This window comes from Bos indicus x Bos taurus, chromosome 3, assembly GCF_003369695.1.
Source record: "Bos indicus x Bos taurus breed Angus x Brahman F1 hybrid chromosome 3, Bos_hybrid_MaternalHap_v2.0, whole genome shotgun sequence".
Classification (NCBI taxonomy): Eukaryota; Metazoa; Chordata; class Mammalia; order Artiodactyla; family Bovidae; genus Bos; species Bos indicus x Bos taurus.
Window position 1 is genome coordinate 100,474,359 of NC_040078.1, and position 26,133 is coordinate 100,500,491.

The 26,133-nt window shown below is 38.0% G+C and overlaps 1 protein-coding gene across 4 annotated transcripts in view; it reads left to right on the forward strand.

Annotated features, from left to right (window-relative positions):
* Positions 1-305: 305 nt before the first annotated feature.
* The window catches only part of IPP (intracisternal A particle-promoted polypeptide), a 37,198-nt gene continuing 11,370 nt past the window's right edge, over positions 306-26,133 (forward strand). Inside the window, exons 1-8 of one of the 4 annotated variants that reach the window (XM_027537411.1) lie at positions 306-478; positions 3,657-3,998; positions 6,047-6,478; positions 12,489-12,644; positions 14,075-14,242; positions 20,813-20,950; positions 21,515-21,637; positions 23,778-23,998. In XM_027537411.1, coding sequence (XP_027393212.1) covers positions 3,707-3,998; positions 6,047-6,478; positions 12,489-12,644; positions 14,075-14,242; positions 20,813-20,950; positions 21,515-21,637; positions 23,778-23,998 — 1,530 coding nt within the window. In that variant the 5' untranslated portion in view covers positions 306-478; positions 3,657-3,706. Of the gene's footprint in view, positions 1,450-3,656; positions 3,999-6,046; positions 6,479-12,488; positions 12,645-14,074; positions 14,243-20,812; positions 20,951-21,514; positions 21,638-23,777; positions 23,999-26,133 lie in introns of all 4 variants that reach the window. The other 3 variants (XM_027537408.1, XM_027537407.1, XM_027537409.1) reach the window with 3 other exon arrangements.

Sequence of the window (26,133 nt, forward strand, 5' to 3'; positions counted from 1 at the left end):
CTTTACCGTCTGAGCCACATCTAGACAGTTGTGGACTCTCTGGGAGCAGCGTCAGAGGCTGCGTGAGGAGACTAGGTCCCGACTCTCAGCACGGATGATCGCTGGCTGTCTGGGACGCCACAAGAATCGAGAAAGGGTAGGCGGCGTGGAAACGGCGAGTCCGCCAGCCTCCACAGGCGGGTTAGGCTGGCCGCTGGACCGTTGCCTGTGAGTAATCAAGCACCAGCCGAGCGCCGCCGCAAAGTAGCACCAGGAGGCGCCGCTCCCCGGGAGCGGAAGAGCAGTGCGCACGCGCAGACGGGCCTGGCCAGCGAAGCGGACAGGCCCACTCCCCAGACCCGCCTCACCTCCAGCACCCGGCCGCGGACCGCACTGCCTAGTCACCCCGCCGGGCTTTCCCCGCCCACTCTGCGCGCTAGCGGATCGCGGCTGCGCGCGCAGAGCCTGAGCGGGCGCCGGCGGGAAGGGGAAGCGGCGGGTAAGAAGGGCCCGCGTCCCGGGGGCATCTGTGACTGGGTTGGGAGTTTCGTCCTCGCCTCTGTCTTTGTGGAGGAGCGTGCGAGGAGCCTCTGGAACTGGCTTCCTCCTGCCGTTCAGGCATGCCTCTAATAATCGAAGTGTTTTCGCCCTCACCGGAGCGTCGTCTAGTCCGGTCTCCACCTGCTTCTCGTCTCCCCGCCCCTACTGGGGAATCCGAGGCCGAGCCCCGGCCGGTCTGATTTCGTCAGACCTCATGCCAGAGCCATCTGAGATGCCTTCCCGGCCGTTTAGGTAGGGCCAGATCGTTTATCTGCCTTTAGTGGCGCAGCATCCCAGGAGTAGCTCTCGGGGTCCAGCCTCCAAATCAAGCACAAAGAGCCTCTTTTTTTTTTTGGACGCTCGCTCGTCCTGGGCTTCTTTTTGACACCCTTTGCTGAGTGAAGCAGCTTCCAGATGCTCGAAGCAGTGATTTTGAGGCCACTAAACATAGATTCTCTTTGCTTCCTCTGAGCGTCTCCACCATTTCCTTAATAATCCACCTTTCAAATTTGTGTCTGTTGAGGCGCGTCCCTTACACCCCTATGCGATGGCCCTATATTAAGCTCTTTCCTTTTGGAAATGGGGTGACACCACGTATCTTCTTTTGGAATGAATTACTGCACTGGCCGTGGGATAGTATCAGCAGTTACTAAGAAGCGTAGTAGTAGTGAAGGAGGATTTCTGCTGTCTGCTGCCAGAGTGGATGGATATTCAGTCACTTTTTTGTACCAAGAGGCAGCGTTTTATCTCAAGCTATGCTTGATGCCCTGAAGTTGGAGGCAGAGGAGGTACCTTGTAATTAAACAAATCGCTGATTCCAGAATCTGCTGACAGGAAGAAATCTAAAACAGAAAAAGCCTGACTGCGGTGCCATGTTTAATAATATCTGCAGATCAAATTTCTATCTAGAGAGAAATACACTTTTTCTGTGTAAGTTAAATGTAATATATTGACATTTATGTTGGTGCTGATGTGAAGTTTTAGCAGCTACCTTGGAACTTTTCAGTCAAGTTTCTCAAGAAGTTAATTCCTAAGTAATCATAATAATCAGCTTAGTTATTTTTACTTTGATAAGTTTTACTGAATGCTGAAAACTTAGCTGCTCCCACCATTTCTGTTAGTCGACTAGTTTTCCTTGATACCTAAATGCCTTTGTCATCTTAGATTTCTCTTGTGCTTCATCTCGATACCTCTTATATAACTGGATCTCATGGTTTCTTTTTTCAAAAAGTAACTTGGATTTATCCCTTTGATTCTCATTGTTGAAGCTGGAAGTCTCTTTTCTAAGACTTTCCTACCTCTTAGCATATCCTCCAGAGAGCTCAAAACACAAGTCTGAAACATGACTATTGTCATGTTTATTCTTAATAAACCTATAAAGGTTCATGTTCAAACTTACTTGCCTGGGTTTCAAAGCTCTTTCTGTGCACATGATATGATGGGAAAACCCCAGGATTTAGAGTCAGACCTGGGTTTAAATATTAGGACTGTCATTGTACTAACACTGTGTCTTTGGGAAACTGAGCTTCAGTTTCCTTCTCTTATTTCGAATAACAATATCTTTTCTTCCAGCCTCTTAATTATTGTGAGAATTACAATTGGCATAATGTGTAAAAAAGTTGTCAGAATTAAACAAAAACAACCTAAGCTATTATTATTTCACAGCTATGAAAGATAGTTCCAAAAGAATTGTCTTTCAGGGAACTTTCAGAAAGTAAGGACTTTCTGAAAAGTCAAGCAAGTTTGAACATGAACCTTTATAGGTTTATTAAGAATAAACACGACAATAGTCGTGTTTCAGACTTGTTTTTTGAGCTCTCTGGAGAGCTTTCAGTCCTACTCCCTATGTGTGTGTTCATAGGGAGTAGGGTGACAAGGAAGTCTAACTCTCTTGCAACCCCATGGCCTGCTAGGCTCTGTTCATGGGATTTTCTGGGCAAACTGGAGTGGGTTGCCATTTCCTTCTCCAGGAGATCTTCCTGACCCAGGGATCAAACCTGCATCTCCTAGAGGTGGATTCTTTACCACTAAGCTACTAGAGAAGCCCCCAGATTGTGATAATGGGCGGTAAATTAGGTATGGTTAGGGTGAGCACCAAACCCAGAGGAGAGAGGAACAGGGAAGATTTCCTGGAGGATATTAAGTTTGAACAGTCTTTAATTATAACAAAGATCCAGACAGAAAAGCTGGGAAAGGGTATCATGAAAGAGATGCCTTTAGAGAACTGCAAACTGTTAGATTTTATTGGAGTATTAAAAGTATTCAAAGAGGATTATAGGAGGTAGGATTGGATGGGTAGACAGAGATGAAATTTGAAGGTCTTTTTTGTGCTAAAGGAAGTGAACAAATTGAAGGATTTTAAGCAGACAGTTGGCCTGATCACAATTGCTTAAAAAAAAAAAGAGAACACTTAAGTTCCTTTTTTTTAAAAAAAAATTACTCATTTATTTATTTTTGGCTGTGCTGGGTCTTGCTGCACTGGCTTTTCTCTAGTTGTGGTGAGCTGGGGCTACTCTGTAGTTGTGGTCCTTGGGCTTCTCATTGTGGTGGCTTCTGTGTTGCAGAGGATGGGCTCTAGGGCATCTGGGCTCAGTAATTGTGATTCCTGGGCTCTAGAGCACAGGCTCAGTAGTTGTGGTGCATGGGCTTAGTTGCTCCTCTGCATGTAGATCTTCCTGGACTAGGGGTCAAACTCATGTTTCTTGCATTGGCAGGCAGATTCTTTTCTACTGAGCCACCAGGGAAGCCCCACAATTGCTTTTTGAAAGTTCGTTTTGACTGCCGTGTGTGCTTCCTTACCACAGTGTACAAGGCTATCCTTCTACCTTTGTGCCTTTCCTTGTTTTCTTTAGTTCACCGTCTCCTCATACCTTAATACACTGTCACTCAATATCCAGTTGGGGTTCCATTTCTGCTGTGAGGCGTTCTCCAGTTATTTTAGACCGTATTATTCACTCCCTTCTCTGAAACCCTGTTAGGAATAGCACCACACAGTTTAGTCCTTATTAGTTTCATGTGTGTTTTATGTCCCTAAATAGATTTTCATTTCCTTGAGGATAGGGAATGTTTCATATGTATATGAACAGAAGACATGCTAAACACAAAAACTTGTTGCTTGGTCTCTTTCTTTTTTTCAGGGTAGGACCAGATTATGGGCCACAGTCCTTTTAATTGATCTATCATCATCATGGCTAATGAGGGCTGTGCCAAGGCTGGTGATAGTCATTTTTCATTAGATAAACATGCTCAACTCATCTTGGCTCAGATCAATAAAATGAGGAATGGAGAGCATTTCTGTGATGTGGAGCTGCAAGTTGGGAAGGAAACTTTTAAAGTTCATCGGCTGGTTTTGGCTGCCAGTAGTCCTTACTTTGCAGCTTTGTTCACTGGAGGAATGAAGGAGTCCTCGAAAGATGTTGTACAGATTCTAGGAATTGAAGCTGGAATCTTTCAAATACTTTTAGATTTCATTTACACAGGTATGTAAGTATTATATTGTTGTTGTTTAGTTGCTAAGTTGTGTCTGACTTTTGCAACCCTGTGGACTATAGCCTGCCAGGCGCCTCTATCCATGGGATTTCCCAGGCAAGAATACTGGAGTGGGTTGCCATTTCCTTCTCCAGGGGATCTTCCTGACCCAGGGATTGAACCCGTGACTCCTGCATTGGCAGGCAGATTCTTTACCACTGAGCCACCAGGGAAGCCCATGTAAGTATTATATGTAGTGTAAATACATATGGAAAACTAGATTTGAAAGAGATACACTAAAGTGTTAATATAGGGAATTCCCAGGCATCAGGGGTTAGGGCTCCACACTACTGGCAAGTCAGAAAAAAAATAGTGTATGTCTGTGTATGGGAAAACGTTTGATTTTCATTTTTATACTTTTCTGCCTTACATCTTTTCATGTGCCTGTTGGCCATCTGTATGTCTTCTTTGGAGAAATACCTATTTAGGTCTTCTGACCATTTTTTGATTGAGTATTTTGTTTTTTTGTTGTTGTTGCTGTAAAAGGGCTTTTAATAACCTGTAAAGACTTACTAAGTTGTAGGGCATTCTTTTTGTTACTCTTAAGTAATCCTTGGCTTCATCCAATACCATTCCTTCAGTTACCTTCCATCACAACCCATGATGTTATCTTCTCCAAATTTGTAATGAACTCTCATTTCATTCAATTAAGTCTTAGGTTTCTCTGCAGCCACTACTGTTTATTCCCATGGTGAATTCCATTTCTTATACTTTTGGAAAATTCCCTATTTGCATTTAACAAGCCATATTCTCCCTCTCACCGTAGTGTCTTTGGCCATTCATTCATATATAATAAATTTTGGGGGCACGTAGTGTTTAGAAGGGGCTTCCCTGGTGGCTCAGACGGTAAAGCGTCTGCCTGCAATGCAGGAGACCCGGCTTCTATTTCTGGGTCGGGAAGATCCCCTGGAGAAGGAAATGGCAATCCACTCCAGCACTCTTGCCTGGAAAATCCCATGGACAGAGGAGCCTGATAGGCTGTAGTCCATGGGGTCGCAAAGAGTCGGACATGACTCTTAGAAATACAGAAAGGGCAAGCTTTTTCTTGTGTTTAGAAATACAGAAAGGGCAAGCTTTTTCTTAACAGACTTTATAAATCTAATTGAGAATACAAACACACAGTTTAGTTGAATGTTTTAAAAGGGATAAAGGGAAATTATGAGATTGAATGGAGGGACTTCCCTGGTGGTTCATTGGTTAAGAATCCAGTCAACCAATGCAGGGGGCCCAGTTTCAATCCCTGGTCAGGGAACTAGATCCTGCACACAGCAACAAAGATTCCCTATGCTGCAACTAAGACCCAGCTAGGTCAAAAAAAAAAAAAAGAAAAAGATTGAATGGAGAGTTTATCCTTTTCTTTCTAAATATAATTGAGTATTTGATCTCTTTCCAAAGTCATCATATAAGTATATGAAAGTGAAGCCCTCTGGAAGGAGATTGGTATATATAGTTACTTAAATGTTAAATGCTTAAAACTTCTCATATGTTATGGACTCTTGGTTTTACCTCACATTAAAAATTAACATTTATATGGCACTTGATTGTAATGAAGAATATGGCCCATGTCTTACTCACTCCTGTGCCTCAGTCAAATGTTTGTTAGATGCATATAGCCCTATGTTAAAAGCATGGACTTTGATGTCACTCCCTACATTGCATCTCACTTAACCGTGTGACAAAGAGTTGAGTTACTTTAACTTTCCAATTCTGTTTTCTTAATATAAGGGGGAAATCCTACTGTATGGGGTTATATGGAGGGTTAAGTGAATGTATAGAGCAATTATGCTGTGCCTGGTTCATTGTTAAGTGCTCCATGCATGTGCAGTACTATTATCACTTAGGTTTTGCACCTTTCTACAAGTTCTTTGTTGCCTTTTACTTAGTATTCATCTACCCCCACAAAGCCTGAGCTATCAGTGGAATCAAGTATAATGCTTTTTGAATATAAGTCAAATGTTTGTTTTATGTTATTGGTCATTTTGTCTCCCTACTTCCCTAGGTATAGTGAACATAGGCGTGAATAATGTCCAGGAGCTGATTGTTGCAGCAGACATGCTACAGTTGACTGAAGTCGTTAATCTTTGCTGTGAATTTCTGAAAGGACAAATTGATCCACTGAACTGCATTGGGATCTTTCAGTTCTCTGAGCAGATTGCCTGCCATGATCTTCTGGAATTTACAGAAAACTACATTCATGTCCATTTCTTGGAGGTGCATAGTGGGGAAGAGTTCCTGGCACTTACAAAAGATCAGCTGATCAAAATTTTGCGAAGTGAAGAGCTTAGCATCGAGGATGAATACCAGGTCTTCTTAGCTGCAATGCAGTGGATACTGAAAGATCTAGGAAAGAGAAGAAAACATGTGGTGGAAGTGCTGGACCCAATTCGATTCCCTTTATTACCTCCTCAGAGACTTGTAAAGTACATAGAAGGTAATTTTTTTGTTCCATGTTAAATTAGTTTTATCCAGTGACCTTTCCTCTCTTTGAAATGTGATAGTGTTTTCATTTTTCACTTCAATAGCAAACATTTATTGAATGGTTATTATATGTAAGATACAACTTTTGTATTTTGTAGGTACAGTAGCATTTCAGTATTTCTGCATATTTTAATCAGATCTTTATCTTGAGGTTAACTACCAAGGGAGAGGAATTTATTGACAGAGCTAAAATACTGCGGCTATTTTTGGTAGTAGTACTAATTATTTTAGCGTAAGATTTCTTCTTGCCACTTTGAAAAATTCAGCAAAACCTAAACATTTAAGGAAAACTATATATGCTGAACACAAAACCAAAACTCAATACATCCTATAAGTCCTCTCATTATAAAATTAATTGTATATTGATATAATAATACAGCTTCTATGTAGCCTTTGAATATATTTAAGTTCTAAACTTTGAAAACACTTTTCACCATAGTATAAAATAAATTTTATCTTTATATTAGAAAAATAATATTTAAATTTATTTTTAAAAACTACTTTGGACCAGTTTCAAGATTTGAAGCTTTAACTCTTGTCATTTAGGATGTGACTGAATTACAAATATTTTACTATGAATTAATTATAGTATTAGCATTAAAGTTGTAATTATATGATATAATTATATTTAATGTGGATTTTTAGGTTTTTCCACTCTTAACAGTGTCAACAGAAATTTGTAATTTTTTCTCAGTGATATCTTGTATTAATGTATATATCATTAATTCTCATTATTCATATATATAGTCATTACTCACTGACTACTACTACTACTATATAGTTAGTTCTCACTGACTACTACTATTTGTGGTAGTTATCCTCTATAAATTTACCAAGAACAGTGATCAGCAAATACTGAACCATTGTTCCTAAGAAAAGCATGAGGTAAGTTCTTACAAGCCTCTGGTCACAAAATTTTTGTCACCTGATCAATACATAAACTTGTTTTTTTGTGTGCGTCTGTCAAAACCCCCTCATTTAATATATACTGTTGATTCATTAAACTCATGGCCAACAAAACTACAACTGAAGGCTGAGTGAAGCCTAACACATGTTAGGCTTCTGCAAGACACATCACAGCCTTCTTGCACTTACAAACACTAGACATGGTACTTTCACAGTATGCTTAGGGACTGTTTTAAACAGTGAAAAGGCCAACAGAAAATACAAAGTGCCATGATGCTAAATAGAATGTGAAGAGGACAATTGTTTATAGTGAGAACTGAAATACGATGGCAGAATGTCGCCTCTTTCGGTCTCACCTGGAAGCATGGATGTTAGGTGATTCAAATTTTTTGCCACTGTATGGCATGTCTGTGAACCAGCAAGAAAGCGCTGTGAGTGTTGATTTGGGTTGAAAATTCATGTTAGTGAGTAGATGTATTCATAAGTAAAGAATCTACAAAAAATGAAGACTGACTATATTTAAATGCTAAAGCAAGAGAAGAATTATCCAGACATGTTTTTTGTGTGTATCATGTGAGAAGTTAGGAGTGGGACAAAGGCTTTCATGGTTGAGTTGACTTTTGCAAAGTGCTGCAGATACGAAGTACTGAAGGGAAGTTCCCTGGAATTGGGGCATGTTTTCCTATGGCTTTTTAGTGTCATAATATTAAAGTCTTGTACTGCCCAGTAGTTATCACCTAAGGACATTTCACTGGAATACAACTGCAGGGAAGCAAGGGAGAAATAAATGGAGGATATTTTCCAAAGGCAACCTTACTATTTTTCAGTATTTTTGAAACTTTATCTCTGATCTTTTTAGAGAAAAGATGGACAATTTATACAGAAAACTAATGAGACTCTACCACAAAATTCAATGAGGGAGCAAAAGACTTCATTGAAATGGTTAAATTGTATTATGTGAAATGTGTAGATTTTCCCCTATGGTGTATAATTCAGGTAATTTAATATTATTAGTATATGATAACATATCTTTTTCTTGCATTTTAGAGAATGATTTTACTTTTTAAAAATGGTACATGCTCTTATAAAAACTTTAGGTAATAAATTATTAAAAAAGCAAACAACAGATAACCCAAAGTTCACCATACAGAAAGAGTTATAATTAACATTCATTAAACATCATTCTAGATGTCTCTGTATAGGAGAATGGATGATGGGTGGGTGTATGGTTGCAAGGATGGATAGAAAAAAAATTTACAAGAATAAGAATCATTCTATCATACTATTTATAATACAAAAAATATACCTAAATCTCACTAAAAGTTAACAAAGAAGAAACTAATTAGATAAATGTTTATTTAATCCCAAGAAGTATTCATTCTAAAAAGTTTTTACATAATAAAAACAAAAAGATGAGCTTCATTAAAAGGTGAAACCATAGTTTCATTTTGTGTTTCAATTTTAAAGTTTAGATTCTCTGCTGTGAAATATGAGGTAATTAGTATTGTTATTTTTCTCCTTACCTGCTTCAAGGTCTACATAGCCCTTATATAGATACTTTTCAAATCCTCCTAGCTCTGTGCTTTTATTGTATATTTAAGTGGATTTAATGCTCTGTACCAGTTTTTTAACAGTAGGCTTTTTGTTCCTGAACTTTCCTTTATTTTGGGGCCCTGCAGCACTGCTTGCAGGATCTTACTTCCTCCACAAGGGATTGAACCCAGGTCATCACAGTGAAAGCACCGAATCCTAACTACTGGACTGCCAGGGAATTCCCTGAGCTTTCTTTTTTGATTCGTCATTTGGTTGGTTAAATTTCATCACCAAGATTTTTTTTTTCTAAGAAAGGTTCATGATTACTGTATTTGCTGATTTTTTTCCTCATATCTGAGAATTTCTGTTACCTTTTAAATTTAACAGATATTTGTGTGGGTACAATATGCTTAATTTTTGAGCATTCCCCCCACCTCTACCTCCACCCTACGTTTGTAAGGAGTGTTTTTTTTTTCCCCAATGACTTGCTTTTTCTGCTTGGATGGCTAAAGAATTCTCTTTCATTATTCTTGATTTGTGTTCAAATTTGCCATTTTTCCTTAGACTATATCATATACCCTTTTCCTTTTTTTGGTCATGCCCTGTGGTATGCAGCAATTTTTCCTTCATTTTGGAAAATTTTTCCTTTGTGAAATTCCTGAATATTTCTAACGTTTCCTTTGGTGGTCTTCATCCTTGTATTGGAAACTTTTTTGTCTTTCGTATTTATCATCTTATAATGTAGGAAATCAGTCCTGAATATTCATTGGAAGGACTGATATTGAAGCTGAAACTCCAATACTTTGGACACCAAATGTGAGAAACTGACTCATTGGAAAAGACCCTGATGCTGGGAAAGACTGAAGGCGAGAGGAGAAGGGGACAACAGAGGATGAGATGGCTGGATGGCATCACTGACTCAATGCACATGAGTTGTTGAGTAAACTCCCGGAGTTGGTGATAGATAGGGAGGTCTGGCATGCTGCAGTTCATGGGGTTGCAAAAAGTCGGACATGACTGAGCAACTGAACTGAATGTTAAAATATTTTGTCTTTTGCTCTATGCTCACATTTGTTTTCTTAAGTCTTTACTCCAAATTGCCAATTTGATTTTTGTCTAATTAGTTTCTTGCTTCTAATTTATTATGTCTGCACTACTGTCACTTTATTTCCTTAGCAATGCACCTCATTTTGTCTTTGAGCCTTTTTTTTTTTTTGCATATAGGATCTTTATTCTTAAAAATAAATCTATCTTGTATATAGAGAATCTGTTTCTGTTATGTGGCTAATGTTTTCTTCCAAACTGAATTCTTCAGTCACTTTCTCTTTTTTTTTTCTGGGGTATATTTAAATAGTTGTATTGCTATTTCTTGATATACTGCTCATGCTTAATTTGGCAACTCTGTTCAAATCTGCTTGCTCTGATAATTCTCCATGACACATTTTCTATCTTGGTATTTGTTGTTGTTGCTCAGTTGTGTTCAACTCTTTGCAGACCCCATGGACTGCAGCACGCCAGGCTTCCCTGTCCTTCACCATCTCCCAGAGCTTACTCAAACTCATGTCCATTGAGTTGGTGATAGTTGGTGATGCCATCCAACCATCTTGTTCCCCTGTTGTCCCCTTCGTCTCCAGCCTTCAATCTTTGCCAGCATCAGGGTCTTTTCCACTGAGTCAGTTCTTCACATCAGGTGGGCAAAGTATTGGAGCTTCAGCCTCAGCATCAGTCCCTCCAATGAATATTTACAATTGATTTCCTTTAGGATTGACTAGTTTAATCTTGCTGTCCAAGGGATTCTCAAGAGCCTTCTCCAACATCACAGTTCAAAAGCATCAATTCTTCAGCACTCAGCCTTCTGTATGGTCCAACTCTCACATCCGTACATGACTACTGGAAAAACCATAGCTTTGACTATACAGACCTTTGTCAGCAAAATAATGTCTCTACTTTTTAATACGCTGTCTAGGTTTATCATAGCTTTTCTTCCAAGGAGCAAGCGTCTTTTAATTTCATGGCTGCAGTCACCATCTGTAGCGATTTTGGAGCCCAAGAAAATAAAGTCTGTCACTGTTTCCACTGTTTCCCCATCTATTTGCCATGAAGTGATAGAACCAGATGCCATGATCTTAGTTTTCTGAATGTTGAGTTTTAAGCCAGCTTTTTCACTCTCCTCTTTCACCTCATCAAGAGGCCCTTTAGTTCCTCTTTGCTTTCTGCCTTAAGGGTAGTGTTATCGGCATATCTGGGGGCTTCCCACCTAGTGGTAAAGAATCCACCTGCTAATTACAAAGGAGATGGTCCTGGTTCGATCCCTGGGTTGGGAAGATCCCCTGGAGGAGGGCATGGCAAGCCACTCCAGTATTCTTGCCTGGAGAATCCCCTGGACAGAGGAGCCTGGTGGGCTACAGTCCATAAGGTCGCACAGAGTTGACATGACTGAAGTGACTTAGCATGCACACATACACATCTACATATCTGAGGTTATTGATATTTCTCCTGGCAATCTTGATATTACTACTCTCTTTATCCCACCTAAAATTTAATTGCTATGTATTGTGTTCTCACCACTTCTTTCTAGCTTGAGGCAAGAGGGTGGTGAAAGAATAGATATCTGCTCAGGCTAAGGTCCTTGCCTATGGGCCTGGACTCTGACCTCTCTCTTGGTGAGATGCAATTATTGATCTGATATCAAGACCTACTTACCCAACCAAGGATATATCTCACTACTGCGGATTTTGGCTACCACTGAGAAACGCTGGGCTGGAAGAAGCACAAGCTGGAATCAAGATTGCCAGGAGAAATACTAGTAACCTCAGATATGCAGATGACACCACCCTTATGGCAGAAAGTGAAGAACTAAAGAGCCTCTTGATGAAAGTGAAAGAAGAGAGTGAAAAAGTTGGCTTAAAGCTCAACATTCAGAAAACGAAGATCATGGCATCCGATCCCATCACTTCATGGTGAATAGATGGGGAAACAGTGGAAACAGTGTCAGACTTTATTTTTCTGGGCTCCAAAATCACTGCAGATGGTGATTTCAGCCATGAAATTAAAAGACGCTTACTCCTTGGCAGAAAAGTTATGACCAACCTAGATAGCATATTCAAAATCAGAGACATTATTTTGCCAACAAAGGTCTGTCTAGTCAAGGCTATGGTTTTTCCAGTGGTCATGTATGGATGTCAGAATTGGACTGTGAAGAAAGCTGAGCACCGAAGAGTTGATGCTTTTGAACTGTGGTGTTGGAGAAGACTCTTGAGAGTCCCTTGGACTGCAAGGAGATCCAACTAGTCCATCCTAGAGGAGATCAGTCCTGGGTGTTCTTTGGAAGGACTGATGCTGAAGCTGAAACTCCAATACCCCGAAGCTGTAAAAAAAATATTTGGTATTGTAGGAAACAAATTCCAATGTTTGATGATGAGCTTTCATTTTTTGATTGTTAAATGTATTTCATTTTCATGGAAATAAGTCTTTTCGATATTGTTTAAAAGTTGATTAAAACATCTTTTTCAACATTACTTTAGGAATATCTGATTTTAATCTTCGTGTTGCATTGCAAACACTTTTGAAAGAGTACTGTGAGGTGTGCAAATCTCCCAAAGAGAACAAATTTTGTAGTTTTCTGCAGACATCTAAGGTTCGACCTCGGAAGAAAGCAAGAAAGTACCTGTATGCAGTAGGTGAGAACCTTTTAAAAAGTAATATAAATTATCTTTATTTTCAGGATCAAAACCTTTAAAAGTTTTGTTATTATTAAACATGTGAGAATATGCATGTATGTCAAATAGGCATATTTAATTTCACATACAGGCTGCAGATTTAGAAATTGCATTTATATAGTATAGTGGACACATCTAAGAATAAAGATATTTATTTGATGTCTATTATTTGGTGATTTAAATCTTTGCGTTCTTAGATACCCAATTATTATCAAATAATTGCCTAAGATATGTGGCTTTAAAAAGTAATATTTGAATTCTAGTGAGAAATAGGAAAATAAATCTCAAACATATTAACTATTCACAGCGTCTGAGATGGTCTTTAGGGATAACAGGAACTAGTGGTCTCCAAAGTGTGGAGATGCAGGACAATCCAAAGGAATATTGTATGGACATTTTGTATTTTATTATAGTGTAGTATAGTGTAGTGTAGTTTTTTGGCCATGCTGTACAGCTTGAGGGATCTTAGTTCTCTGACTAGGAATTTAACCTGGGCCACCTCAGTGAAAGCACAGAGTCTGAAACACTGGACTGCCAGGGAATTTCCTCTATTAAAAAAAATATTTAAAATAGAATTTAAAATGTTGATATATATCAACAACAAATTGTCCAGATTTATATACATAATTAATTTATATATAAGAACTTTATGTATAACATAATTTATACTATGTATGTCATTGCATGTGTAATTTTATATATACTGTTATATATAAATTATAATTTTTGAGTATTCATTAACCTTTTTTATAATGGGATGTTCAGTTAAACAAGGCTTTCAACCCTCACTATTTTTTAATTGAAAAAGATATTAATAGGGACTTCCCTGGTGGTTCAGTGGTTAAGAATCCACCTTGCAGTACAGGGAAGACAGGTTCGGTCTCTGGGTGGGGAAGTAAGAGCTCATATGCTACGGAGCAGCTAAGTCTGCACACTGCAGCTGCTTAGCCCACAAGCTCTAGAGCCCATGTGCCACAAGCACTGACCTCTCAAGCTGCAGATACTGAGCCCAGGCTCTACACTAGGGTCTGCATGTCACAATGAAAGATCTCTTGTGACACAACTAAGACTCAGTGCATGAATAGAAATCACAATGAAACTTCCTAGATAACAAGTTCCTAGATTTACATTTTATCTAACATTTAGTTATGACCAGGACCAGGTGGTAGAATATTGTGGTTGAATTCATTGCATTTAAGCCATCATCTTTTAGGACTTGGTACATTTAAGAATAATAGATGTGCATCTGACAGACTCTAAAGTATGTATTCCTTCCTATGCAGTAGTTATTGAAAATCTAGATGTAGAGGGCTAGATTTTTCTTGTTACTACCATTTCCATATTTAGCAGTAAGGGATTTGCTGTGTACCTGCTTTCCTTTCTTTATTCAGGTGGATATACTCGATTGCAGGGGGGTCGTTGGAGCGATAGCAGAGCCCTCAGTTGTGTAGAACGTTTTGACACCTTTAGCCAGTACTGGACCACTGTGTCTTCACTTCATCAGGCTCGATGTGGACTGGGAGTAGCAGTTCTGGGAGGAATGGTCTACGCAATTGGAGGTAATAATAAAAATGTCTTATTTCCATTTTTAGACTATAACTCTTAAGTTGACTACATTCTTAAATGCCTTATATATTTTGCTGGATACTCTGGAGTATATATAGATGTAGTTGTGCTTATGCTGTAAAGAGCAATATTGCATAGAAACCTGGAATGTTAGGTCCATGAATCAAGGCAAATTGGAAGTGGTCAAAGAGGAGATGGCAAGAGTAAATGTCGATGTTTTAGGAATCAGCGAACTAGGATGGACTGGAATGGGTGAATTTAACTCATTATAATCTAATACTGACCATTATATCTACTACTGTGGGGAAGAATCCCTTAGAAGAAATGGAGTAGCTGTCATAGTCAACAAGAGTCTGAAATGCAGTACTTGGATGCAATCTCAAAAACGACAGAATGATCTCTGTTAGTTTCCGAGGCAAATCATTCAGTTTCACGGTAATCCAAGTCTATGCCCTGACCAGTAATGCTGAAGAAACTGAAGTTGAACGGTTCTATGAAGACCTACAAGACCTTTTATAACTAACACCCCAAAAAGATGTCTTTTTCATTATAGGGGACTGGAATGCAAAAGTAAGAAGTCAAGAAACACCTTGAGTAACAGGGAAATTTGGCCTTGGAGTACAGAACGAAGCAGGGCAAAGGCTGATAGAGTTTTACCAAGAGAACACACTGGTTATAGCAAATACCCTTTTCCAACAACACAGAGAAGACTCTACACATGGACATCACCAGATGGTCAACACCGAAATCAGATTGATTATATTCTTTGCAGCCAAAGATGGAGAAGCTGTATACAGTCAGCAAAAATAAGACCAGGAGCTAACTGTGGCTCAGATCATGAACTCCCTATTGCCAAATTCAGACTGAAATTGAAGAAAGTAGGGAAAACCACCAGACCATTCAGGTATGACCTAAATCAAATCCCTTATGATTATACAGTGGAAGTGAGAAATAGATTTAAGGGCCTAGATCTGATAGATGAGTGCCTGAAGAACTATGGACGGAGGTTTGTGACATTGTACAGGAGGCAGGGATCAAGACCATCCCCAAGAAGAAGAAATGCAAAAAAGCAAAATGGCTGTCTGAGGAGACTTTATAAATAGCTGTGAAGAAGAGAAGTGAAAAGCAAAGGAGAAAAGAAAAGATATACCCATTTGAATGCAGAGTTCCAAAGAATAGCAAGGAGAGATAAGAAAGCCTTCTTCAGTGATCAGTGCAAAGAAATAGAGGGAAAAAATTGAATGGGAAAAACTAGAGCTCTCTTCAAGAAAATCAGAGATACCAAGGGAACATTTCATGCAAAGATGGGCTCAAGAAAGGACAGAAATGGTATGGATCTAACAGAAGCAGAAGATATTAAGAAGAGGTGGCAAGAATACACAGAAGAACCGTACAAAAAGATCTTCACGACCAAGATAATCATGATGGTGTCATCACTCACCTAGAGCCAGACATCCTGGAATGTGAAGTCAAGTGGGCCTTAGGAAGCATCACTATGAACAAAGCTAGTGGAGGTGATGGAATTCCAGCTGAGCTATTTTAAATCCTAAAAGATGATGCTGTGAAAGTGCTGCACTCAATATGCCAGCAAATTTGGAAAACTCAGCAGTGGCCACAGGACTGGAAAAGGTCAGTTTTCATTCCAATCCCAAAGAAAGGCAATGCCAAAGAATGCTCTAACTACCACACAATTGCAGTCATCTCACACGCTAGTAAAGTAATGCTCAAAATTCTCCAAGCCAGGCTTCAGCAATATGTGAACCATGAACTTCCAGGTGTTCAAGCTGGTTTTAGAAAAGGCAGAGGAACCAGAGATCAAATTGCCAACATCCGCTGGATCATGGAAAAAGCAAGAGAGTTCCAGAAAAACATCTATTTCTGCTTTATTGACTATGCCAAAGCCTTTGACTGTGTAGATCACAATAAACTGTGGAAAATTCTGAGAGAGATGGGAATACCAGACCACCTGACCTGCCTCTTGAGAAATGTGTATGCAGGTCAGGAAGCAACAGTTAGAACTGGACATGGAACAACAGACTGGTTCCAAATTGGGAAAGGAGTACATCAAGGCTGTATATTGTCACCCTGCTTATTTAACTTCTATGCAGAGTACATCATGAGACATGCTGGGCTGGATGAAGCACAAGCTGGAATCAAGATTGCCCAAAGAAATATCAATAAGCTCAGATATGCAGATGACACTACCCTTATGGCAGAAAGTGAAGAAGAACTAAAGAGCCTCTTGTTGAAAGTGAAAGTGGAGAGTGAAAAAGTTGGCTTAAAGCTCAACATTCAGAAAACGAAGATCATGGCATCCGGTCCCATCACTTCATGGGAAATAGATGGGGAAACAGTGGAAACAGTGGCTGAGTTTATTTTTTTGGCCTCCAGAATCACTACAGATGGTGACTGCAGGCATGAAATTAAAAGACGCTTAATCCTTGGAAGGAAAGTTATGACCAACCTAGACAGCATGTTAAAAAGCAGAGACGTTACTTTGTCAACAGTAGTCCATCTCATCAAGGCTATGGTTTTTCCAGTGGTCATGTATGGATGTGAGAGTTGGACTATAAAGAAAGCTGAACACTGAAGAATTGATGCTTTTGAACTGTAGTGTTGGAGAAGGCTCTTGAGAGTATTGGACTGCGAGGAGATCCAACCAGTCCATCCTAGAAGAGATCAGTCCTGGGTATTCATTGGAAGGACTGATGTTGAAGCTGAAACTCCAAAACTTTGGCCACCTGATGGGATGAGCTGACTCATTTGAAAAGACCCTGATGCTGGGAAAGATTGAGGGCAGGAGGAGAAGCGGACAACAGAGGATGAAATGGTTGGATGGCATCACCGACTCAATGGACGTGAGTTTGAGTAAACTCTGGGAGTTGGTGATGGACAGGGAGGCCTGGCATGCTGTGGTCCATGGGGTTGCAAAGAGTTGGACGCAACTTAGCGACTGAGCTGAATTGAATCGAATAAACATTTGTTAAATAAAGTAATGAAAGAAAAAGGAAACAGGACTTGCCCGGTAGTCCAGTAAATCTGCCCGTTAATTCAGGGGACATCAGTTCAATCCCCGGTCCAGGAAGATCCCACATGCTGCAGAGCAGCTAAGCCCACGTACCACAACTACTGAGCCATCAACAAAGATCAGTCGCAGCCATAAATAAATAAAATTTAAAGAAGAAAAAGGAAACATATGATATTAAATATTTCATACCAGAGGGACACTGTGATTTGTTACCAGTCAAAAGACTTAGGTTTGGTTTTATGAAAAATATTCATAAAATGTAGCATCAAAATTTAGGTCAATGTTCGTGATAAAAAAATTTTAATTCTGAAAGCTGAATTACACATCTTTTTTTTTTTTGGCTGTGCTCCATGGCATGTGGAACCTTAGTTCACTGACCAGGGATTGAACCTGCACCCCCTACATTGCAAGGCAGATTCTTAATCACTTTATTGCCAGGGAAATCCCCTTATGAATCATTTTTAATTAACCAATTTTCTGGACAGTGGCGTGTGTGAAAACCATGTCAGCTAGACATTGGGACTTATTTCTTAATTAAAATCACTGTGTTTCTAAAACTGTTATGAATTCTAAAATGATTAATGAATAAAAATTAAATAAAAGGGAATTTGAATGTGGGAGAAAAACAATTATCAGAGAAGGATCTGAAGAGAAATAAATGCTAACACTTTTGATATCAAGATTTATTTTCAAGTAATTTGTCTTTATAGCAAGCATCTTGTTAGATCATCTCTAACTCTTACAGCCAGTTTTCCCCTTTATTTCTATGGGTCATTCTCAAATACTGAACGTTGTATATCAAAAATCTTACTATTATTTTACAGCTATGACATTGTCAGTTTAAAATGAAAGATATTAAATAATATTTGATTATTATTTTTTGGAGAAAGCAATCATCTCAAAAACTTTATTAAACTGTTTATTAAATCAATAAATGTCATGGTGCATCTGAAAATTCTAACAAAGAAATTAGAGTTTTGAGCAATAACCTCTTGTCAGTATAAAGACTATAAGTCTATATAATCTTTGGCTGAAACTCTCATGGTTTTTTATGTACATTTTGGCAGTTGTGTTGCATGAACTCTGTTGTGTTTAATGTAGGGTCACAGTGTCCTGTGTGACACTTCCATATATATGTATCCCTTTCCTGATACCACAGAAGCATAAATGGCAGCCTTTCAAAACTGCCATGACTTTGCAGGCTAATATTACTGTCAACATTACTGTCTTAACATATTACTTAAAATATAATTTTCAAATAATATTTTGTTATCAAAGTAATTCATGTTTGCTATAGAAAATTTTGCTGAAACTGAGGTATATGAAAAAGAAAATAAAAATCATCCATAGTATAATCATACCACCAAGAGATAATCACAGTTAACAGTTTATTTCCTTCTAGATATGTATGTATCTGGGTTACTATTCTACGTATTATATTTTAAAATTAAGATATAATTCACATATCATAAAATTCACCATAGAGAGTGTTAAGTTCAGTGGTTTTGGTATATTCACAAAATTGTGCAACCATCACCACTAATTTCAGGGCATTTTCACCACTACAAAAGCCACTGTTTATCAATTAAGGAAAATCTTATATGTGTATAGGGAACTATTTACTAGCCATGTTCCCAGACTCTAGGTCAATGTTGTAAGCAGGACTTTCTAAGAATAGACAGTTTTAGGCTTGCTCTGTTAACTGTTTTCTGTACAGTGAGTTTTGTATACATTCAAGATTCTAGGCTCTCATAAAATTATATGAACTGAAAATACCTTTTCCTACTCTTCTGCTTCATCTTTTACTCTCTTTATTATATCTTTTGGTAAATGAATGTTTTTAATTTTAATGTAGCCAACTCTATAATAATTTTCCTTTTATGGTTAGTATTTTTTATATCTTTTTAAAGAAATCCTTGTCTACTCAAAAGTCATGAAATATATACTTTTATTAATTTTTAAAAATTTTATAGTTTTTCCATTTACATTTCGGTCTGTAATTCACCTGTAACTGAATTTTATAGATCATATTAGTAAGGAACTAGTTTCATTTCCCCCATATACATATATAAAAACAATTCCCAGCATTTTTGTTTACCTGTTGCTCTGCTATGCAAACTATCTCATATACCTAGTAATCATATACGCATGGATCTGATTCTAGAATTTTGTTTCTATTCCATTGATCTCTATGTCTATTCCTGTGGTGTTATAGCTGTACTTTAAGTCTGATAGGCTTATTTAATAGGGAATTTTCTCTCTCCTTAGTATTCTTTTTGGGAGTGCTTGGCTATTCTGCCTCTTTTAAACTTCCATATAAAATTCAGAATTAGTTCATCAAATCTATTTTTAAAATAATACTATATGATTCTACTTATATGAGATACTTGGAATAGTCAGAATCAGTAAAACAGAAAGTACAATGTGTTTGCCAGGGGCTAGAGGAGGAGAGAATGGAGAGTTACTGTTTAGTAGGTATAGAGTTCAGTTTTACAAGATGAAAAGAATTATGGGGATGGCTGATTGTGATGGCTGTATATCAGTGTGAATGTGTTTAATATCACTGAACTATATTCTTAAAAATGGTTAAGATGATAAATTTTATGTTATGTGTATTTTAATACAATAAAAAGAAAGAGGTTTCTTAAAAATTGGCATTTCTTTAAATCTGTAAATCATTTTGGGAGTAATCATCTTTACATTGACACTTACAATTCATCAACATGATACATCTCTTCATTTATTTGAAGTGAAGTGAAGTCACTCAGTCGTGTCCGACTCTTTGCCATCCCATGGACTGGAGCCTGGAGCCTGGTAGGCTACAGTCCATGGAATTCTCCAGGCAAGAATACTGAAGTGGGTTGCCATTTCCTTCTCCAGAGGATCTTCCCAACCCAGGGATCAAACCCAAGTCTCCTGCATTGCAGCCAGACACTTTACTGTCTGAGCTACTAATTTAAAAATTTATCTAAATAAAATTTATAAATTATATCCATAAAGGTCTTATATTGGGTTGGCCAAAAGTTCATTTGGATTTTTCCATAACATCTTACAGAAAAAGCTGAACAAACTTTTGGGCCAAGCCATATACAATCTTTGATTGCATTAACTTCTTCTAGGTATATTATATTTAAAATTCTATTTTTAAGTGCTATTTAAAATTTTTTTTTCATTTTCTGTTTGTTGTTAGATAAGCATTGCATTAAAACTCAAATTGTAGCAGAGCCTGCTGTCTAAGCTGTGAAAATATAGAAGTTTCAAAATGCAACCTTTATCCCCAAAAATTACATGGATTGTTTGGGTGGTGGAATTAGAAACAGGTAATAGTCTACTTTGCTTAATTAAGTGGACATTAATAAATGACAGTGCTATGATTCAAAATAACACATGGTGGGCAAATAAATTTTAATGAAGAGTATAAAATCAGACGTAATAGTTGAATTCTGACAACACAGAATGCCATTGAATATTGTATTGTGGTTTTAGGCTAATAACATTATTAATTCTTCTCATATGTGTCTCTTATTTGACTCAGGTGAAAAAGATTCAATGATTTTTGACTGTACTGAATGTTATGATCCAGTTACTAAACAGTGGACGACTGTAGCTTCAATGAATCACCCCCGCTGTGGCTTGGGAGTGTGTGTATGTTATGGGGCTATCTATGCTTTGGGTAATTATTCTCTCCAATTTAAAAGATATCTAATATTATTTAAATTCTTAATCAAATTTTGCTTATTTTAGAAATTTTCCTTCCTTACCATAAGAAACTTGTGTCTCTTCAGTTTTAAAAGTTCTTATTCTCAAAATTATATTACTTGGGAAATACTGTCAAGCGTGGAACTCTTAGAAGGAGATGAGGATAAAATACAGATGAGATGTCTGGACGAGCATTTTAGCTGACTTGTTAAATGTCATTAGGATGACTGTTCTGAATATGCAGATATTATTTTTAAAAATAGTTTTGTAAAATATTGTATTTCTTATGCAATAGATTGAAGTTTGGGGGTTTGTTTTGTTTGTTAAAATCGCTTGTGAAACATAGGCAGAGAGTTGAAACATCCAAGTTCTACTTACAATCAAATTCTACCTTTTCTTGTAATCTTGGACACATAACCTCTCTGGTCCATATGATAATCATCCATAATATAAAGTTGTCAGATTAGATGTTTTCTAAGGTGCTTTTCATAAATAAGTTTCCTTTATTCTGGAAATAAGATTTTTTATTTGGTTCCAGGTGGTTGGGTTGGAGCTGAGATAGGGAACACTGTTGAACGATTTGATCCTGATGAGAATAAATGGGAAGTAGTTGGCAACATGGCTGTGTCACGGTACTACTTTGGGTGTTGTGAAATGCAAGGTAATTGCTTTAGAAAATCTTTTTCCTGAAAATGTATTTTTTAAACAACTGTTTGAGCTTGAGGCTTTATTTTCACAAAAATGTATTTTATGCCTGTTCAGTTCAGGCGCTCAGTCATGTCTGACTGTTTGTGACCCCGTGGACTGCAGCACACCAGGCTTCCCTGTCCATCACCAACTCCTGGAACTTGCTGAAACTCTTGCCTGTTAGTTTTGAAAAATTGACACTAACAGTGTGGAGGTTTTGCTTCTAATCTCTTATATTTTTAAACCTCTTATATCTTTATTTCTGTATTACCAAAATAAAATCTTTTTTTCCAAAGTAAAGTTAAAATTAAAAATTCCAGATGGGCAAAGATACCTAATTAGCAAAATACGTATTTGAACTGTTATCCATTATTGTTGTTCTTCTCTCCCTTGTGGGCCTTAGGGCTTCCCTGATTCTCAATTGGTAAAGAATCTGCCTGCAATGCAGGAGACCTGGGTTCGATCCCTGGGTTAGGAAGATCCCCTGGAAAAGGGCATGGCAACCCACTCCAGTATCCTTGCCTGGAGCATTCCATGGACAGAGGACCCTGGCATGGGGTTGCGAAGAGTTGGACACGACTGAGCAACTAACACTTTAACCTTCAAGTATTTCTAAGTAGGGAGAGATTATCAAAAACAATCTTTATAGTGTCATAGGCTTCTTCAGTGTTTTTTTAAATAGGGTACGTTGTAATTCAGTATACACACAGTGCTATCACAGATTTGAAAAATGTACTACATATTAAAATGGTAAACAGACATTTATTAATTGTCTACAAAACCTGATTCTCTGTTCAGAGTTGGGGAACACATTTATATGTACCTGTAGGCTTCCCCGATGGCTTGGCAGGTAAAGAATCTGCCTGCAATGCAGGAGACACAGGTTTAATCCCTGGGTCGGAAAGACCCCCTGGAAAAGGAAATTGCAACCCACTCCCGTATTTTTGCCTGAAAACCCCCATGGACAGAGGAGCCTGGCGGGCTACAGTCCAAAAGGTTGCAAAGAGTCAGATATGACTGAGCGAATAAGCAAGCAAGCAGTACACTGAGAGGTACTTAATAAGCACTCTAGAATAAAACCTAATTCTCTTTCCAGATTTAGGGAACACATTCATATATAGCTGTAAAGTAGGAAGCAGTCTGCCATTGTTACATGACAACTCAGGTGCTCCATTCCTAGCTCAAGTTCTTTCTGCCTTCTGAGTACCTTCTCAGATTTCTGCTGGCATCTAAATGCTCAAATTACATGGTGTAGACTATGTTCTATTGTTTAATATTATAGTGTTCTCTAGTTATTTTATATTTATTTTTATCTTCTCATCTGAAATCATAGAGCTGGAGAGGCATCTTGAATATTATCTATTTCAACCCCTTTATTTTTAGATGAGGAAGCTGAAGATCAGGAGGCTGTGAGTTGTCTTTTTTCATAGTTGGTTTCTAGTAAAGTTGGAGCTTGAACTCAAGTTTACTAACATTTAGCTTATGTTTCTTAAAATGTCATTCTGTAAAACTTACAACTTTAGAACTCTAGCAACAACAGTAAGCACTCAAAAAGTAATTGTTGATCGTCAGAATCTTTAGTTGCAAATCAAATTTAATAAGAAACTCTGAATTACAGTCTGCTGTACTGTATCTAATACCTTAATCTAGCCATGAACTATTCTAATTTAAATTTAATTCTCTATTTTATGTTCATCTGAGCAAAAGTTAGGTTCTTACCAAGCAGGGTTATGTCATTCCCAGTTTAAGTGTATGACTGTTTTTAAGAGGGCAAAATCCCTCTCCTCTTCCGTTTTTACTTATACACGATAGCAGTGGATCTGGAACTTGAGATTAAGCGAACAATAGGATTGGAAACCCTTGCCTGACAGATTGTTTTGTTATAGCATCATTAAGTTCTTTGAAAATTCAGTGCCACTTTAAATTCGTACCGCTAATTCTCTGTAACATGTTTAAATGAGAGCCGTGATAAATTGGACAGAAGTCAATTCTCTCTTTTGAAGCCCTGCATTAAGTAAAGTATCAGATAACAAACTTAAATCACAACTATCACATTTTATAATTATTTGTATCCTATTTTCTATAGCATCTGAGCAAAAATATTCCATTTTCAGGTTTAATTTATGTGGTTGGGGGCATCAGCAATGAAGGAATAGAGCTTTGTTCTTTTGAAGTTTATGATCCACTTTCCAAGCGCTGGTCTCCACTTCCTCCAATGGGAACTAGAAGAGCATATCTTGGGGTGGCTGCACTCAATGATTGCATCTATGCTATTGGAGGGTGGAATGAGACACAAGATGCTCTTCATACCGTAGAAAAATATTCCTTTGAAGAGGTAGGTTGGATGATTTCAATTGTTTGGTATCCTGTTATTCATGTCTGTAAGATCTGTGGGCTTCCTTTGTGGCTCAGATGGTAAAGAATCCACCTGCAATGGGGGGAGACCTGGGTTCGATCCCTGGGTTGGGAAGATCCTTTGGAGAAGGAAATGGCAACTCACTCCAGTATTCTTGCCTGGAGAGTCCCATGGACAGAGGAGCCTAGGGTCACAAAGTGTTGAATATGACTGAGTGACTTAGCACAAGATCTGTGTTGTTGTTCAGTTGCTAAACTATGCCTGACTTTTTGGGACCCCATTAGACTGTAGCACGCCAGGCTTCCCCATCTTTCACCATTTCCTGGAGTTTACTCAAACTCATATCCATTGAGTTGCTGATGCCATCCAACCATCTCATCCTCTGTTGCCCCCTTCTCCTGCCCACAATCTTTCCCAGCATCAGGGTCTTTTCCAATGAGTCGGCTCTTCGCATCAGGTGGCCAAAGTATTGGAGCTTCAGCTTCAACATCAGTCCTTCCAATTGATATTCAGGAGTGATTTCCTTTAGGATTGACTGGTTTGATATCCTGCTGTCCAGACTCTCAAGAGTCTTCTCCAGCACCACAATTCAAAAGCATCAACTCTTCAGTCTCAGCCTTCATTATGGTCCAGTGCGCACATCTGTATATTACTGCTGAAAAAAACAGCTTTGACTAGACGAACCTTTGCTGGCAAAATGATGTCTCTGCTTTTTAATATACTGTCTAAGTTTGTCACAGCTTTTCTTCAAAGGAACAAGTGACTTTTAATTTCTATCTGTAATTATGGGTTTATCTGTTCTTCCATTCCTGTCAGATTTTGCTTCTCATATTTTTAATCTCTGTTATTAAGTGTGTGTACATTTATTATTATGTTTTCTTGCTGAATTGATCTTTTTATGGCCTGGAAATGTTTTTCTTTCTCTATGATAATATCCTTTCCTTGAAGTCTACTTTGTCTTCATATTAATGTAGCCAAGCTGTCTTTTGATTAGTATGTGCATTGTGTATCTTTTTTTTCCTTCTACTTTAAATCTGTATCTTTAAAAACTACATGTTTTGTAAGATAGCTGTGGTCTGTTTTTCTGTACAATTTGAAAGTCTCTGACTTCTAAGTAGGGTCTTTAGAATGTTTACTATTTATATATAATGTAATTATATATGTGGGGTTGGTTTTTAGACTCTTAATTTGCTGTTTTTCTGCTTGTACAATCCATCCTTTTTTTTTTTCTCTTTTCTGTCTTTATGTTGATTGTTTTAGTGTTCCATTTTATCTCTTTAGTCCAATTAACTATATGTCTTCACCTTTTTTCTTAATTGTTGCTTTTGGGTTTTCATTATATATAATAGGCATTTTAATGTATTACATCTACATTAAAATAATATCATGCCAGTTCACTTTTAATGTAAGAAACTTAGAAAAATGTATTTTCCTCTTCCGTCCTTTGTGCTATTGATGTATTGATTTTACTCCTGTGTATGTAATAAACCCCACAGTATGTTGTTATACTTATTTAAATGGTTAATTATATTTAAGATAAATTTTAATGAGAAAATACTTCATAATTATGCATTCATAACTATCATTTCTAGTTCTGTTCATTGTATAGAATTAAGTCTCTATCTTACAGCATTTTCTCTTAGCCTGAAGAACTTCCTTTAGTATTTATTTTTGTGCTGGTCTGCTGGCAATGATTCTCTAAGCCTTCATTTTACAAAATTTTTTCTTTTTAAGTTATTTATTTGTTTATTGGCTGCATCGGGTCTTTGTTGCTGTGCAGACTTTCCTCCAGTTACAGCGAGTGAAGGTTACTCTCCAGTTGCAGTGCATGGGCTTCTCATTCAGGTTGTTTCTCTTGTTGAGGAACACGGGCTCTAGGCCCAGGGGCTTCAGTAAGTTGTGGTCCTGGGCTCCAGAAGCTATTAATATGTGCTCAGTTGCTCAGTCTTGTCTTAACTATTTACAACCCCGTGGACTGTAGCCTGTCAGGCTTGTCTGTCCATGGGATTTCCCAGGCAAGAATACTGGAACAGGTTGCCATTTCTTCCTCCAGGAGTCTTCCTGTCTACCATCATTTTTGAGAGATATTTTGCTGAGTGTAGAATTTTAGGTTG